General features: G+C 34.6%; 1 protein-coding gene across 1 annotated transcript in view; it reads left to right on the top strand.

The window, feature by feature from the left end:
• Positions 1 to 19,000, top strand: part of SLC25A36 (solute carrier family 25 member 36) — a 39,380-nt gene that overhangs the window by 6,264 nt on the left and 14,116 nt on the right. Inside the window, exons 2-4 of the mRNA XM_045503476.1 lie at positions 7,932 to 8,096; positions 11,508 to 11,585; positions 14,892 to 14,992. Of these exons, the coding sequence (XP_045359432.1) occupies positions 7,932 to 8,096; positions 11,508 to 11,585; positions 14,892 to 14,992 (344 nt within the window). The remainder of the gene's footprint in view (positions 1 to 7,931; positions 8,097 to 11,507; positions 11,586 to 14,891; positions 14,993 to 19,000) is intronic.

The raw sequence follows: 19,000 nt of genomic DNA, 5'->3' as shown, positions 1-19,000 counted from the left end.
GTGGGGAATTTTTTATATGGCGATCAGACAGGACATCACTGAGAAGTGACAACCAAGCAAAGATGAGGTGAGGTAGTAACCCATTCTCAGATTTGAGGCAAAAATATGAAGATGAAACAGCAAGAACAGAGATCCTGAGGCAAGAGCATGGTTCATGTATTAAACTCTAATTAGAGTTAGAGCAGAAGCCAGTGGCTTAGACCAGGATGGACATGATGAGAAGTGGTCAAGATTCCCGATTTATTTAAAAAAAATTTTTTTAATGTTTTTATTATTTGTTTTTGAGAGCGTGAGAGAGAGCATGAGCAGGGGAGGGGCCCAGAGAAAGGGGAGACACAGAATCTGAAGCTGCTCCAGGCTCTGAGCTGTCAGCACAGAGCCTGATGTGGGGCTTGAACTCAACCACCAGCTGTGAGATGTGACCTGAGCCGAAGTCGGCCACCTAACTGAGCCACCCAGCTGCCCCAAGATTCCAGATTTATTTTAGGGCACTGAGTCCAAGACACTTGCATACCATACACATCATTTTTTCATGGGGTCCAGTGAGTGGGTCCCAGAAACTTCAACCATATGCTCCAGTTAAAAACCCCTGCTGTTCCAAAAAAACACATACTGCTAGAGTTTTGATTAAAATTATTTTAAAAACAAATGTATGCATATCGTGTTTTTTTAAGCTCCTTTAAGATTTTTATTAATCAGCATTCCCCATCTCCCCTCCCTCCACATTTCCTTCCTAGTGGGAACCTAGTATATGTCTTAGCTATGTGGAATTTTCTTCATACTTTCTGTTCTGGTAGATGAGGATTTAGTTATACCATTCTCTAATTCCCCTATCTTTCTATTCTCAGTAGATAGTTACATCACAGTTTTTTGGTTAAATCAATGGGCAGTGCTTACCTTATTGTGACACTATAAATATTGGTGATAGTAGGGCTCAGTTATTGACCTTTTCTTTCTTGAATAACTTCATTTTTCCTCCCTTGGAGTTAATAATTGCTGCACATTTAAAAATGCTTAGTGGGGCACCTGGGTGGGGTTAAATGTCCTATTTCGGCTCAGGTCATGATCTTATGGTTTGTGGGTTTGAGCCTTGCATCGGGCTGTGTGCTGATAGTTCCAAGCCTGGAGCCTGCATTGTATTCTGTGTCTCCCTCCCTGTCTGCCTCATCCCCGCTTGCGTTCTGACTCTCTCTCTCAAAAATGAATAAATGGTAAAAAAATTTTTTAACAAAAAAATTAAAATGCTTAGTAATATGAGTACTTGAATATTTAGTTTTATATCATCAAATATATTCATCTGTCTTTTTTTCCTGAAGTTCTTCATCCCTCTGAACTTTGTTACCCAAATCCTTTCTGGACTGGTTATTTTCTAATCCTGACATATCTTGGGATTCCTTTCTCCCTCTCCTGTGTTGTTCATTCTGTTCCTAAATTCAATTCCCCAGCCCCCATTTTATTGAGATATAATTTCACGTAGAGCCTTGTATTGTTTTTAGGTATATTCCCTCCTCTTTTTTAGATTAAGCCCTTAACTCGCAGAACACATTCTTTAGTAGCTGTGTAAGAAAGGGTACAAGGTAGGAAAATTCTTAAATATTTCTTTGTATGCGAGTGTATTTATTCTTTCTGCTTGACAGGTTTGGTACAGAATTCTAGAATAAGTAATCTGCAGTTGTTGGGAATTCTATTCTTTTTTTTTATGTTACCTTTTATTCTTTGTGGAAGTTGATAATATCTTTGTTCCCAGCATTTTATTTTATTTTTTAAAGTTTATTTATTTATCTTATTTTGAGAGACTTAGCAAGCAGGGGAGAGGCAGAGAGAGAGCATCTCAAGCAGGGTCCAAGCTGTCAGCACGGAGCCCAACACAGACCTTGAACTCAAATCATGAGGTCTTGACCTGAGCTGAAGTCTGACGCTTAACCGACTGAGCCACCCAGGCACCCCTTTGTTCCCAACATTTTAAAAGATTGTAGTAGTGCAACTTGGTGTGAGGTTTTTAAGTATCTATTGATTCTACCTGTGAAACCTGACCAGAGATTCTTTTAAGCTTTTTTTTTAAGTTTATTTATTTATTTTGAGAGAGAGAGACTATGAGCAGGGAAGGGGCAATGAGAGAGGGAAAGAGAGAATCTCAAACAGGATCCACACTGTCATCGTGAGTTCAACCTGGGGCTCCAGCCCGTGAACCTAGCAATCATGACCTGAGCCAAAACCAAGAGTTGGATGCTTAACTGACTGAGCCACCCAGGCACCCTGACCTCAGAGATTCCTAAATTCATGTTCTTTAGAGATTTAAGCTTTTGCCTGGGAGCATAGATTTACTGGTAACATGGTGGTGAGTGGGAGGGGTAGATCCCACTACGGTATCCCAACTTCACTATGTAGCCTATCAGCCAGCCCTTCTATTTTCAGTTCTTTGCCTTACTTCCATCTTGAATACTTCATGCCCTTAATCTTTAGGCCTCTGAGATTCTGCAGGGCAAAACTGCTGCTTTCCTTTGGTATTTCCTTCTTTAAGCCTTTCTTCCTCTTTGTTAAGTCAGTTACCCCTTCCTACTTGTTTCATTGCTTGAAATCTTAGGTCTTGTTCATTTCTCCCCTGGTTCTCTGTCTTTGTGGCATATTTCTTTAGACAGTTGAGGTTTTTGACTTGGAGAAGAAATAGTCTATAGTTAATTCCTGTTGTCATAAGTAGAGATTTTATTTTTTTTAGTTTTTTTTAATGTTTATTTTTGAAAGAGAGAGAGAGACAGAGTGTGAGTGGGGGAGGGGCAGAGAGAGAGAGGGGAAGACACAGAAGCTCCGAGTGATCACAGAGCCCAATGCGGGGCTTGAACTCGTGAACGGCGAGATCATGACCTGAGCTAAAGCCAAACGCCAAACCTAATGAGCCACCCAGGCGCCCCTCGTAAGTAGAGATTTTAAGTGTTTATTGACTCCAAGAGTTTTTTTCTGCATCGATTTTAATGATTTCAGCTTGGATAATAATTTCAAATGACTTTAAGATAAAAACAGCATGAGAGATACTGGAGTGTCACCCCTGTGCTTGCATACCTGTTGCATTTTGTAACGTAAAACTGCTTCAGGACAACCTGAGTGCTTGTGTGAACACCTACTTACATCACTCCCTAGCTCTGTACAATTTAGATCCTCATTACTTGTTGAATTATGTTTTTAGGAATTACAGTATATATATATCTTGTCTGTGGTCTGGCCTTAAAGTATTTGTAATAGTTTCTGTTACAGAATTTTAGGTATTATTATCAGTAATAGATGCTGATAACTTCAGTAGGTAATATTTTTTTAGTATTTTCTATGTGCCATGTCATGAAATACTGTACATGGGTTATATCATATATCATTTTTACAAGAAGACTGTTTTCCCCCAGTAAATTGTTTTTTGTGTGTATAATAGGTTTATTTTCTTGGAATCAGGAGTAGGGTAAAAATCATGGCCTATGTGCTATGTTGGCTTTTTGTTTTTATTTATTTTAATTTTTAAAAAACACTTTATTTTTAAGTAATCTTTACACTCAATGTGGGGCTTGAACCCATAACCTCGAGATCAAGAGTCGCACACTCCACCGACTGAGCCAGCCAGGCACCCCTATATTTATTTATTTTAATTATAGAAGTAATTCATGTTCATTCTGAAACCAAGAATACATTTTATGTTTTACAGAATATAAAACCAAAACCAATATGCATGATTATTAAAATTTGGGGGCTATTTCATTTTTATGTTCAATAAATTTACAAAGTAAATATACTAAGTAGTTAAAAAGAAAAAATCCAGGTAACTTCACGTTAAAAACAGCTATATGTACTCTAACTAAACCACTATTGTAGTGTGAATACGGTGTTTTACTGCACAGGTTGTCTTCAGTTCTGCAGCATATACTACAGCATGTACTGTGATGATTCACATTTCTTGCCACTTAGCCCTCACCAATGAACAGAAACAAACTTGTGGCTTCTGTTTAAGATTTTGCTTCTGGTCTTTTACATAAAGTTGACTTTTGGGGCGCCTGGGTGGCTCAGTTGGTTGAGCGTTCAACTTCAGCTCGGGTCATGACCTCATGGTTTGTGAGTTTGAGCCCCTGGTTGGGCTCTGTGCGGCCGGCTCAGAGCCTGGAGCCTTCTTCGGATTCTGTGTGTCCCTCTCTCTCTGCCCCTCCCCCAGTCATGCTTTGTCTGTCTGTCTGTCTCTCTCTCTCTCACTCTGAAAAATAAATAAACATCAAAAAAAATTTTTTTTAAGTTGACCTTTGATCAACATTGATATGAACTGCATAGGGTCCACTTACAGACAGATTTTTTTGGGATAACTACAGTACAGTACTGCAAATGTATTTTTCTTATGATTTTCTTAATAACATTTTCTTTAGTTTTATTGTAAGAATACAGTATATAACACATACACAAAATATGTATTAATCAACTGTTTATGCTAGTGATAAGTCTTCCAGTCAACAGTAGGCTATTAGTAGTTAAGTTTTGAGGGAGTCAAAAGTTATGTGTGGATTTTTGACTGCATGGGGTGGGGGGGGTTGGTGCCCCTAACCCCCATGGTATTTTATGTGTCAACTGTAATGAGCTTTTAAGCCTATTTCATAGCTGTTTAAAAATAATATCTGTTCCTTGTTTATTGAGTATAGAGTCTCCCTTGAGCTAGTTAATTTTGTTTCAAATCTCTTGCATCCCTACTATTTATCTAATTGATGTGTTAATTTCTGACACTATAATTATGGTTTTGATCTTTTCTTTTTGGGGGTTTGATTTTTTAAATTTCCTATTTAAAGCTATAAGTGGAATTTTTAGGAGACATTAAGGTTATTATGATTAAGATTTTGACATAGTGTAATTATATTCAATTGCAGGTAGTTCATATACTTAACATTTTTTTTTTTACTAGTTTTCACATATTCAGTTTTTTCATCAGATTTATCAAGGTATATATAATAAAACTCACCTTTTGTTAATTGCATAATTCAATGAGTTTTAGCAAATGTATAAGGTACTGTAACTACTATAATCAAGCTATAGAACCTTTTTTAATCCCAAGAATTCCTCTGTGCCCTTTGCAGTCGGTTCTTCTCCCCTCCACTACCTCTTGGTAATCACTGATCTCATTTCTATTCTTCTAGTTTTGCCTTTTCTAAAAAGTTATAAAAAAGAAATGTCAAAAAATAAAAGCCTTTTGTCCCTGACTTTTTAAAGTTAGCATAATGCTTTTGAGATTGATCCATGTTGGTGCTTTTTATTGCAAGATAGTAATAATTCATTATACTGATACGCCATAACTTGTTTATCCTTCTTCAGTTGATAGACATACTGGTTTTTTCCAGTTTGGGGTTATTAAGAGTACAGCTACCGAGGGGCTTCTGGCTGGTCAGTTGGGTAAGCATCTGACTCTTGATTTCCGCTCAGGTCATGATCCCATGGTGCGAGAGATTGAGCCCTACATTGGGCTGCACACTGACAGTACAGGGCCAGCCTTTAGTAATTTAGCCATTAATAAATAGATCTACATCTGTTATATGTCTGTACCTTTGTATGTTTATTTGCATCGATCTGGTGAAGCGTCTTTTCCAGTCTTTTGAGTTGTTTTTATCATTGAGTTGTGTTTCTGAATATAAGCACTTTATCAGATACGTGTTTTGCAAATACTTTTGCAAAATATTTGCAAAAGACAGACTGTTGCTTATCTTTTCATTTTTTCAATATTTATGTATTTATTTTTGAGAGAGAGCAAGAGCAAGTGGGGGAGGGACAAAGAAAGAGAGGGAAACAGAATCCCAAGCAGGCTCTGCCCTGCCAGCAGAGCCTGACATAGGGCTTAAACTCACGAACCCGTAAATTCACGAACCGTAAGATCATGATCTGAGTCAAAATCAAGAGGCAGATGCTTATTAACTGACTGAGCCACCCAGTCATCCCTTGTCTGTTCATTTTCTTAACAGTTTCTTTAAAAGAGTGGGAATTTTTAATTTTGGTAAAGCCAGTTTATCAATCTTTTTCTTCTAAAAAAAAATTTTTTTAACGTTTATTTTGAGAGAGAGAGACACAGAGCAGGAGTGGGAGAGGGGCAGAGAGAGGGGGAGATACAGAATCCGAAGCATGCTCTAGGCTCTGAGCTGTCAGCACAGCACAGAGCCATATGCAGGGCTTGAACCCACAAACTATAAGATCATGACCTGAGCCGAAGTCAGCCACTTAACCAACTGAGCCACCCAGGCGCCCCTATCAATTTTTTTCTTTTATGATTTATGCTTTTTTGTTGTTATCTAAGAAACCTGTGCCTAGCCCAAAGTGAAAAGAATTTTTCTCCAAATGTTTTCTTCTGGAAGCTTTACAGTTCGATGTTTTACATCTAGGTCTATGATTCATTCTGAGTTAATTTTTTAAATATAGTATGAGGTAAGAGTCCAATTTTATTTTACATATGGATGTTCTCAAATTTTTAAGTTGTTGTATTTTTCACTTTTATCTCATAAAATTTGTTCTGGTTTTATTTCCTTGATGGCATGTACTATTACATCAATATAAAATACCATATTTTCTTAAATTTTATTTGTAGTGATATTATTGCCATGCCTCTGTTTTTTATTATGTGTTATATATATGTATGTGTGAGTGTGTGTGTATATGTATATATATGGATAGATGGATGTAAATAAACATACAAAGGCTTTTCAGAGTCATTTATCAGGAAAATGTGAATTAAAATCACCATGAAGAAAAATATATATATATGAAAATAAATATATATATATATATATATATTTAATTCTAGAGGTAGAATTGTTTAGTGTATTTCTGTGGTGGGCTGCTTTTCTTTTTCTTCTTTTAATGCCCATTTTGGAGGTCCAGGTTACCTCTGATTTGGTCTGTTTTTCTCTTTGACTGTGGTAAGAGCTCTCCTGAGTGATTTTCATCTGGTTAAAAGCAATTCTCAGGGTTTCACTAAGTACTTATTAATGCTTTAATTATGTCCCACTCTTCCATTTAAAAAGAATAATTATTCAGCCTATCTCAAATTCCTTTAAAAAGTCTAAATGATGTCATTTGTTAAGAGCTTTATTATTTATCCAGTTTTTATGTTTAAATTAGATTCTTATAGGTAAGCCTGCCTACCTGGTACAGATTTCTACATGTGGGCCTAATATTACTGATTTTGAGATTCACATGTAATTTTTTTTGTAGATAAGACACTTCTGAATATTTGAATATTTAAAATAGGAAATGTATGATTAACCATCAATGGTTAATTTTTATTGCTCTGAAGACAGTTTCTCCGAAGTTTTGAAAGATAGGATAGGAGTTTGAGAGAGAATACTCAAATAGTGATCTAGGTTTCAACAGAGCCACGAGTAATATTTGGGCAAGGAGCACCAAAGAAACCCTTAGAAAAGTATTTCAAACTATGATGTGACTTACCAGTAAATTTTAGTAACAATATCCACCATTGGGAGTCTTCTTTAATTATTTTTGCTAGGTAAATATTAAGTTCAGTTCTTTTCCTTTTTAAGTTTATTTTTGAGAGAGGGCACGCACATGCGCATGAGTAGGACAAGGGCAGAGGGATGGAGAAAGAATCCCAAGCAGGTTACGCACTGTCGGTGCAGAGCCCCATGTGGGGTTCTATCCATGAGAGGCTTGAACTTAGGAACCATAAGGTCATGACCTGAGCCAAAATCAGGAGTCGGACACTTACCTGACTGAGCCACCCAAGTGCCCCTAACTCAGTTCTTTTTAGCTACTAATGGTGTTTATATGCAGTCAAATAAATTAAACATTAAAATAGTTTAATCTTCTAAAATAAAAAATCGTACATTTTAGTGCCTTGATGAAGCCCCCAGTTGCCCACTCATTTTACAGTGTAAATGTGTGTACCAAGTAGATTTGTTCTTTTCATTTTTTCCCAGATGTGGTGGTACAGTAGGAGCTATTCTGACATGTCCACTGGAAGTTGTAAAAACACGGCTGCAATCATCTTCTGTGACGCTTTACATCTCTGAAGTTCAGTTGAACACCATGGCTGGAGCCAGTGTCAACCGAGTAGTGTCTCCTGGACCTCTCCATTGCCTAAAGTGAGAGCACAGTATTCGTGAATCTGTTTTTTTTAGTCTGTTTACCTTAGTGATGCCCCCGTGTTTTGTTCATTTATATTCTGCCACATTTAAAAAGGTTTTTTACAAACTTAATAACAGAGCTACTCAATTATATTCATCAGAAATGATCATCCCTAATGGAGAAGAATAGTTAGTTGGATAATATAAAATGTGATATTATTTCCAAATCATGTGTATTTGGAATATTTTTCTACATTTATCCTGGATTTATTTTCTAAAGCTATTATAGGTATTCTATTTTGGATTATTTATTTATCTTTGAAATGTGATAGTGTTAAATGCTAACTCTTTGTGTATGTGCTTTTAATTTTCCAAGTACTGACATACTGACACAAGTAAGTACATCCAATTCATGGCAGTCGGTGATTTTTCTATAACCTAAACATAACTGAGATTTAAAGCAGAATTCTGCTGATTTTAACAGACCGTTCACTGTTTGCTTGAAATTTTTTGGTGGTTTGAAAAAGATTTGTTTTACATTTTACCATACTTCATTATCTTGCAAATTAGATTTGAAATTTCAAAACTACTGACATTAGGTTTTACATGTTCAGACTTAGGTATGTAACTCGTATCTGCCTTATCAGGTCACTTGGGACATGATCTGTTTGAACTTAGTTCAGTAGTGTTTATTTTGTGGTAGCAAATAAACTCATACTGTGTGTTTACCGTGGTTACCAAAAGATTTCATCAGTCTTTTCTTTTTAAACTTATCTAAGTACGTGGATAGGTAGAATAAAATTGCTGCCAATTAATGAAAGTTATAAATATCTGATATTTACAGTATTATCAATCCTGATTAGTAATACCTTGATTAAAAATAGAATATTTTATCTACTAATAATAGGTTATTTAAATATCATGATTTTGCCTTTATTACCATTGATTATCTCTCCTAAACTTCTTCCTTTGACCTTCGTAACAGTACTGTATTTTTTGTCTTCTTTTTCAGTGGTTTTGCTTCCTCTGATTTTCCTCAGCATTAGGAATCCCTCTTTGCTTCATTTTAATTTCTGTTTTTCAGGCCCTCTTATAAGAGCTAATTTAACATGTTTCACCTATCCTCAGTGTTGAGGTGACTTTCAAGTCTGCATTCTCTGCCTTAACATCTCTTTACTCTCATTCCCATTGTTTCCCTGTTCAGGCTCTGTCCCAGTCAGTCTGATTCATGGCTGCTTTTTTTTCCTAACATCTTTATTTGAGGAATAATTCACATACCATAAAATTCACCCATGTAAAGTGTAAAATTCATTTTTAATATATTGACAGAGTTGTGCAACTATCATCACCTTCTAAATTTTGAACGTTTTCATCATTCATCACCAAAAGAAAGCCTTATCTTGTTAGCAGTCACTTCTCATTTTCCCTCTTTTCTCTCCCCCTATCCTCTATCCCTAGGCAACTCCTAACCTACTTTCTGTCACTGTACATTTGCTTTATCTACTCATTAGTGGATAGACATTAGGTTGTATCCACTTTGGGGGTATTATGAATAGAGCTATTATAGACATGCACATTTTTATTTTGGGGGGATATACTAGGAGTGGAATTGGTGGGTCATATGATGACTTTATGTTTCACATTTTGAGGAACTGTCACACAGTTTTCCAGAGTGGCTGTATCATTTTACATTCCCACCACCAGTGAGTGAGATTTTCAATTTCTGCATTGTTTTACTGTCTTTTTTTATTAAAATCATCCTAGTGAGTGAAGTGTTTCATTGCTTCTTAACCAGCAACTTTAGGGATCCCCTGCTGGGCTCCCTGAGTTTCCTAGGTAGCTCATGGATGAACTTCAAGAGCTCAATAAATTACATGAAATTGTTTGCAAAATTGTGAGTGTTAGCAAATGTGTATTTTTTTAAAAGAACATTTACTACCTTCCTTAATTTCTCAAGGGGATTTATGATACAGAAAGGGCTAACAAGCATTTAATCTTTAAAATGTGCTCTATAATTTGTTATTTTTAACTCTGCTTCTGTCTAATCTAGTTTTATCAAAAGGGGTTCCGTATCACCTGTGTCAGTCGTCTGAAGGCATGGTAAAATGCAAATTACTGAGCATTGTCCTATACCTATTGAATCAGAATACTTGGAGGGTGAGATCAGAGCAATTTGTGTGTTTTGGGGGGTTTTGTGGGTGGTTTTTTTTAGTTGTTTTTTTTTTTTTAATTTCAAGTTAGTTAACATATTGTGTAATAATGATTTCAGGAATAAAATTTAGTGATTCATCACTTATGTATAACACCCATGCTGAAGTTGGCATTTTAAAAAACACTCCATCAGTAATCAATATTAAGATTTATCAAGTGCTTACTGGGAGCCAGGTGCTCTTTTAAGCACTTTATATATTAATTTACTTATTCCTCACAGTAACCCAAAAAAAGAGTACTGTTTTTCTCTGTTTACTGCTGCTGTAAATAAAGATAAAAGACATTACTTTATGTTCTTATAACTAGTCATTTACCAAAACTGGGCTTCATATTAAGAAGTCTGGCCCCATAATTCAGGCCTTTATTGAACCATTATGCTCAACTGCCTTAAATTATTCTTCTGTGTATAGGTGGTTGAGAACCACTGCCCTAGCCTATTAACTCTAAGTTAAAATAAGTTAAAATAGCTATTCTCTTTGTTTCTTCTCACTTTCAAAACTTAATACCTCACCCTCAGAAAGGCTTCCTCTTCCTTTCCCTGCTGGGCATATTAATCTAGCTTGTATAGCATTTGCTTATTAATATAGTCTGTTGAATGGTTTCAGTATAATTCTTTTTTCCACAACTGGTTATCAAATTTCTCAGTGGCAGGTGCCTTACCTTCTTCCTATCTACTTTGCTCAGTTTTTATACAGTAAGTATTCAATATAGTAAATGTTAAATGAATAGAGAGAGAAGTGGTAACAGGCTAACCATTTTAGTACCCTAAAGGAGGTTAGGGTGACAAATTTTGACAGCATTTCACAGGAATGGTTGTATGAGGTAATGTTGCAGTACTGAGAGAATTGTCTGATACCAAGAAAGGACCCCAAATGCTAGATTCGCTGCATTTCTAATTGGGAATTGAATTTGCTGGTAAAGATGGTAAAATGGAGGATATTGAAGATCATAGTAGCATGATCATATGAAAATAAATGTAGAAATTATACTGTAGTCTTTAAAAGTTTTAGGAAAGAATCTGATTGGAGTTCTTTTTACTATCATTTATCAGTCTGTGCTGTGTCAGGAAAAACAGATGTTCACAAGTAAGAAAAACTGACCAGAAAAGCACAACATCATAGTAGAAACGTATGGTTTTAAAAGTCTAAGTTTGCTATACAGATAAAGTACTAGACTTTGAAAGACATTTCCTTTCTAAATAACATTTTTCTCTTTCAGGGTGATCTTGGAAAAAGAGGGGCCTCGTTCCTTGTTCAGAGGATTAGGCCCCAATTTAGTGGGGGTGGCCCCTTCCAGGTAAAGAATTTTTTTTAAGTTAAGCAAAATTGTGGCAGTCTTTCTTGTTTCAAGCTTAATGACAGAAGATGCTGAAGAGAAGTCAAGGTGGTAAGGATAAAGCACTGGGGTGTAAAGAACAGACATCTGTAACCATCCAAAAAGATTGGCAGTTTGCACCATGTGGAGGTCATTGGGAAGCAGTTTTTGTACCAAGTTTCAAAAGGCAAAAACCAAACTAAAGGAACCAGCAGTGAGAAGAATACCTAGAACTCTAGAACTAACCCTATTTTTTGGATTCTAGAACAAGCTAAACAGGTAGAATGGTTTCATTGCCTATTAAAGAAACCAAAAAGGCCTTAATACATTAGTCATTTTTCTCTGCCGTCCTTTTGTCTTAGACTTTCTTCTTCCATGAAAGAATACTGTAGAGTTCACATTCAGAATGAAAATGCAAATCTAGCTCTCTGTATCCCATGTGCTAAGTCCATGTCTTATTATTTATTGGGTTTCAGGTTTTTATGGGCTCTTTTCTCTCTTAAAAAACTATACTAAAAATTTTACCCTTACTGTAGAAATTTAAAAAAATGTATAGCATAAAGCTTGACATTCCATCTTAAACATATCACCTCTTGTGCTGTATGCCTTCCTGCAGATACTTACTCTTCTCTTTACAATAACTATTGTTAAAACAGTTTGGTGTATAGTCTTCTGTTAATTTTTCTGGCTTATCGTGTATGTAAAATGTATAATATGTATACTTATCACCATTTACATTAATTTTTTTCTTTTATAAATTTACTTATTTAAATTCAAGTTGGTTAACATACAGTATAGTATTGGTTTCAGGAGTAGAACCCAGTGATTCATCACTTAGGTACAACACCCGGTACTCATCCCAACAAGTGCCCTCCTTTTTTTTTTTTTTTTTTTTTTTTTTTTTTAATTTTTTTTTGGATGTTTATTTATTTTTGAGAGAGACAGAGACAGAATGTGAGTGGGTTAGGGGCAGAGAGAGAGGGAGACACAGAATCCAAAGCAGGCTCTAGGCTCCGAGCTGTCGGCACAGAGCCCGACATGGGGCTCCAACTCACGAGCTGTGAGATCATGACCTAAGCCAGAGTCGGACGCTCAACCAGTTGAGCCACCCAGGTGCCCCAAGTGCCCTCCTTAATGCTCATCACGAGTCTAGCCCATCTCCCCCACCCACCTCCCCTCCAGCAACCCTCAGTTTGTTCTGCATTTAAGAGTCTCTTATGGTTTGCCTCCCTCTCTGTTTTTGTCTTATTTTTCTTTCCCTTCCTCTGTGTTCATCTATATTAATTTAATCATATTAAAAGTAGTTCACGAAATTTGCCTTGAAGCTTTTTCCATTGGAAATCATGTAGGTTTTTTTTTTAAATTGCATAGTATGGCTATTCTGTCATTAATAAGTATTCCCTTACTGATAAAACTTTTAGATTTATCAGATTTCCACATTTTTTTCTGTTAAACAGTGGTTTTGTCAACATAGCTGTACTTTTATCTTTGAGTATCTAAGCAAGTGTATTTCTTTATGATACTTAAAAGTTAAAATTTCTATATAAAAGAACATAGGCCTATTGTAAATTAATATTGTTCAACTGCCTTCTAAAAAGGTATCTCATATTTTTATTCTCAAGTAGTGAATTAGTTGCTCATTATCCATATACTACTCATGTTGGCAACTATTCATGTCTTTTAATACTTGCTAAGGAGACCAAACGTGATTTTCACTGTTTTGATATACATTTGTTTAATTTTTGGTATAGTCACACCATCATTCTTATAATTATTTGCCATTTGTATATCACTTCCATGAATTACCTGTATATATTCTTTGCCTGTCTTCTCATTAAGAGGTCTTTTTTCTTTTTTCTTACTCATTTCTAGGAATGCATTGTATATACCTCTTCACAATTCATCATCATTAAATGTATTTTTTTTCTTACTCCTAAAGTAGAATGTTTTTGTTTTGTTTTTGAGAGAGAGAGCACAAGTGGGGGAGACAGGGAGAGAGGGCATCTTAGACTGGCTTGATCCCATGACTCTGGGATCATGACCTGAGCTAAAATCATGAGTCAGACGCTCAACTGATGGAGCCACCCAGGCACCTCAGCATGTTTTCATTTTAAATTATATTAATTTCCATTTTTCTTCAGCACATTAAAAAAGGCACAACAGTGAGACTCTGGCTCTTGTACTTGTTTGCATATTATGTTCCTTATTAGACAGATAATCAGGATTGTTGGGAAATAATAGGATATTTGATGCAGCAAGCAGGTAATTCAGAGCCTGGAAAGCAAAACAATGAGGAAGTAGTTGAGATGCATAAAGTCACAGTCAATAAGTTAATGGGAAATATTTACAGATTTAATGAAATGTTTACAGACATTAAAAAATATGACATGATAGGGCTGGTTTCTTTGGAATTGTGTCTATTTAAGGATACTGTGAACTACTCTGTCTATAATGTAGATTAGAATATACCACAGTATCTCAAATTTGTTTAATATATTTTGATTAATTGGGTCAGTTCTACAACCCTCTCCTCACTTAAAAAATGTTATATATATATATATGATATATTGTATCTTAATAGTTTATATTAATATAAACTAATTATATTAATTACATATTTAACAATATTTTTTTAAGTGCTCATGCCGTATTTACTTAACTCAAGTGTCTTTAATTAAGCTTTACCATTACATAAGCCTTCCAGCCTTACGTGTTTTCCCAATATCAAAATCTTCTACAAATACTTTTTATTTCAGTTGCTGTGAAAGTATTGGGGCTGGGGTAGCGAGTGTCTTTTTGTTAGAGGATGCTTTGCATTTGATTAACTTTACATCAAAGTTTGTCTTTTTCTTTCTTTCTTTTTTTTTTTTTTTTTAATTTTATTTTGAGAGAGAGAGAGAGAGAGAGCATGCAAGTGGGGGAGGGACAGAGAGAATCCCAAGCAGGCTCTGTACCACTGGTATGGAGCCTGATGTGGGGCTCGAACCCATGGACTGAGGTCATGACCTGAGCCGAAACCAAGAGTTGGACACTTAACCAACTGAGCCACCAGGCGCCCCAGAAGTTTGACTTTTTCTTAATGAGTCATTGTAAGAAGTACTTCAGTATCTTCACGGAAAAAATACAGAAATTATAGAAATAATATAGAAATTAACCTGAGGTTATGTGAGACTTGGCTAAGACTTTGTTTTTAGATTTCTCTAAAATTATAAAGATTAATTTACTTGTCATTTAAATCTTATGAATTTAAGCAACATGCTTGTTGATAAAATTTAATCTTTATTTTAGAGCAATATACTTTGCTGCTTATTCAAACTGCAAGGAAAAGTTGAATGATATATTTGATCCGGATTCTACCCAGGTACACATGATTTCTGCTGCAATGGCAGGTATGAATATCTAATATTAAAAGGCAAAAAAGTTTCCAAAAGCTAGAGACTTAATACTGAATTACGATGAATTTACATTGTACATTTGTACTTTTAAGACAATGTTCTCTTCATTGATTAGCATCTACAAGCATAATTCTTAAATTTATTAGTATATAGTAAATTTCATCAGGAGGTATACGTAAAATCTGATACCAGTTGGCATTTTTGTAATTAGGTTTGTGATAGCATACAGGTAATATAATATTTACATTGTCTTGTGTAGTCCACTGTATATTTAGTGATCATTTTTAACAGTTTAAAGAATCCAACCATAATTACATATAAATAAGTTATGGAGCTGTAATTTACTCTTCTCTCCTCAATTTCTGTTAGTGCCTTTTCCCTTTTTGCTGCATGTTTTGGCTTCTGTCTGAAATGTGCCGGCAGTTCTTGGTAAAGTATTCATTTTGTCCTGTGCTCAAATGCTGAAGTTTTTGTGATGTATTATTGATAACTAAGAGTCACTAATTTATGTATTTTGAAATATATGTTTAGCACTCCATATAAGTCACACTAGATAGCACTTGAAATTTAGGCAACGGCAATGTGTACATGCCTGCTGTAGAAATGTTTTCCAGGGACTCTTCTTTCATTATTATTGGGTATATATGATTCTGAATCAAAGCAGCTAGTTCTGGGCCTCTGCACTGCCTTAAAGATAAACTAGGAGATTGATTTGACTAGTCTGGTTTTGGAATCATTTGTTGCAATGCGTGTTAGACAAAGCCACGACCTTTGTTTGGTTCATTCTCTGCAGTTTTCTGAGATTTATTGCGTATTTAACCATACCTCATGTTTCCAAATTATACTATGACTTTATTAAGCAGATTATGACTACTTTCATCAGCTGTTGAGCAGTAAATGGAGTGTCAATTACGTGTTTAATGAGTGCTTTAAACTGTTAACCATTTTCTGTTTAGAAATAAATTGGATCAATTTGAACCACATACTTTAACAAACTAAGTGTAAGTTGGAAATAACTAATTTCTGAAAGGTCAATAGCCGTAATAATCTACCATATACTTTACAATTATTCTCAAGTCTTTTTATACTCGGTAATTGTTGACTGACTTGTTGAAGTTTTAAAGCTGGATGGAAAAACCTTAGAGGTCAAGGTAGTAAACTATTCCTATTTACCCATGAGGAGAGATCTTGGGCAAGTTACACAGTTTGTATGAACCTCTCTTACCTTATCCTAGGGATGTAGATTGCGCTACAAAGATTTGGATTTTGAGAGTTAGTTCTTTAATACCATAGAGATCATCTAGTTACAACCAGAATTTTTTTTAATGTACTTTTTTATAGATGTTGAATATGAATAGAAATGATTTTCTCTCTACAAATTTGAGTGGTATAAGGTAAAAGTTAGTGGCTAATTTCAAATTATATAACCACTGTATTAGGATCTTTAAGAATGTATTTCTGGATTACCAGTGTTTTATGTTTTTGTTTTTTAAACCCAGAAAATTATTAAAGAAATGTTAATCTTTCTTTTTTTTGTTTTGTTTTGGAAGACTTGAAGTCAAGAAAGTAGATGAGTGGTCATTTTTATTTGAGGATAGTTGTTATATATTCAGTGGTGCAAATTTAGGGTTTCAGAGTATCTTGATTCCCAATGGAACATCTTTTTTCATTAGGATAGCTCATCAGAATTTATTACTATTTTTGTATCATGTTGCAAAGAATTTCAGTGGAATTGTCATTTTGTACTTTTTTCTCAAATGTGTACAAATGTCAACTCATAGTTTTATATCTATACGTTGATATGATTTTCCAACTTGAATTCCTTGAGTTTTTGTAAATTGATGGTCCTATTGTTCAGAGATTATTACACTATATACTTATTGTGTAATTTGCAAATACTTCTTCCATTTGTTTACAGTTACATTTTTCTGAGAATTGTGCTTTCAGAGCTTCCTCGCACCATTCATGAGCATTAACACTTAGCTTTGCAGTTTTTATACATAACTACATGGTTGGTTAAACTGAATGGTCCCTGTGCAGACTCATTAAGGGAGCCTTTTGCCCCCTTCATTCTTGAAATAATCTAGACCAGATTGCTCTGGTTTTTCCTCAGCATTACTTTTAGAAGTCTTCTAAATATGAATTGGGGGTACAAAGTGCTTAGAGGCAGTCATGTGAAAAATTGTTTTTTAACTGGCTATTAAAAAAAATGCTAACCTTGTCATGTTAGTATCAAAAAGTGCACTAAAATAGACTGTAATGATATTGCCTGCAAGATTTTGCCACATCAAACAAAACATTAAGGATTTACTAGTAGACCTTGTATGTAATTTTTATTCCAGGTAGCCTGTTGATTTTGTATTTTATCCTCATGAACTCAAGTGTTCAGATAGTAAAACTTTTTTCTCAAAATGACAGTTAATTTAAGGTGGATCTTATTCTGGCTTTAGTGTTTCAAGAGAAGACTATAGGAATTTATAAACCTAAATCTGGAGGTATAAATTTAAAAATTATTTCCAATTGGAAGGCTATTTAATCAAATTAAGTATTGTTGAGTCTTTATGTTTTACCTGTTTTTTTTTTCCCCTTCCCTACATGTAACCTTTATCAGATTGAGAGTATTTATTTCATTGAGGTTATTTGTATGTTTTTGTTTAAATGAACTTATCTCTATGAATATCCCTAGACACAAGTATGCATACAAAAAATAGTATTGTTTCTTTATAGTGATTCCTAATTTTCAAAAGTTTTTATCTGGAATGTATATGCTTTTCTATACAACATTACAGATTTAAATGAAAAGAATTCTGATTTTTATTGGATTAGATATTCAAACATTATCACTATATTTTTAAAATACTAGTAATGTAATCATTTGTCATTTATAGCCTACCTTATGGGTCTTATTTGCTTTTATTTAGCATTCACTGTTATTTTTCAAGATACATCTTTCTATCTGACTTAGTTTATTATTAAAGATTAAGTTTTACTCATTACAAAGAAATTTTGTCTTGCCTATATAAAATATATTTTTTAATATTTTTCCATGGCAGTTTATTCAGCCAAATGGATATTTAGACAGATGTTTTGTGTGTTTGTATGTAAACATTCTTCCTGTTTTTTGTTTTGTAGAACACAAGAAATTAAATATAAAATAATCCAAAATATTCCATAAAAATGGATGTGCAATATTATTGGCCATAGTGCAAAGGTGAAAGGTATTATTCTAGCAACATATGCTTTATTTTATTTTAAAAAATTATAAATTATTACAAAATGTTACTTGAATATTCTGGGTTTTTTTTTTTAAGATTTACTAAGCAAAAAGGATTTACTAAGTAAGCTGATGGTTAAAGTATAGAAAATTGTGATTTCACCTCTGATGGTAGATAACTATGATTAGAAAATGGGATATGATAATCCCTTCTAAATATTTTCTTAGATTCCCCATTGACAAGGTTAGCATTTTTTTTCTTTAAGGCAAAATTCATCTTTTAGGTAAGTATTTGGACTCTGAAACTGCTGCAGATGGCAGAATTTTCAGTACTCGGTGCATTTTTTTAAAAAAATTTATGGCCCATTCTGATATCCTTTTTGTTTTTTAACTTAAAATTTTCAAAAAAGTTAGATCTCACAGTAAATATTTCTGAAATCCTTCCAATGGGATTCATTTTGTACACATGTTTCTGATGAGGTCACTGCTTGTTGTTATGATACAGAAAAGCCTGTGTCTATTTTAGGCATTTACTGTACATTTCTCCCGAGAAAAGAGTGAGATCGTGTCATCTCATGCTCCCCATCCGCAGGTCACTTCCTGTAGAAATATGGACTAACTTAAACCTCGTGAGTACTGATCTGAGCATCTCTTGCAGCCTCTAGTTTTAAGAAACACACCCTGGGAATTTATGATAGCTATGGAATTAATAGAAGGCGGGAAGAACTTTTATTTCCTGAATTTGTGTGTGCGTTCTGAGTATTTTATAAAACTTTAATTCTGATCCC

Source organism: Leopardus geoffroyi, chromosome C2 (genome assembly GCF_018350155.1).
Source record: "Leopardus geoffroyi isolate Oge1 chromosome C2, O.geoffroyi_Oge1_pat1.0, whole genome shotgun sequence".
In the NCBI taxonomy this organism is placed as follows: Eukaryota; Metazoa; Chordata; class Mammalia; order Carnivora; family Felidae; genus Leopardus; species Leopardus geoffroyi.
Note: the sequence above shows the minus strand (reverse complement) of the source record. Positions and strands in the feature narration are given on the sequence as shown.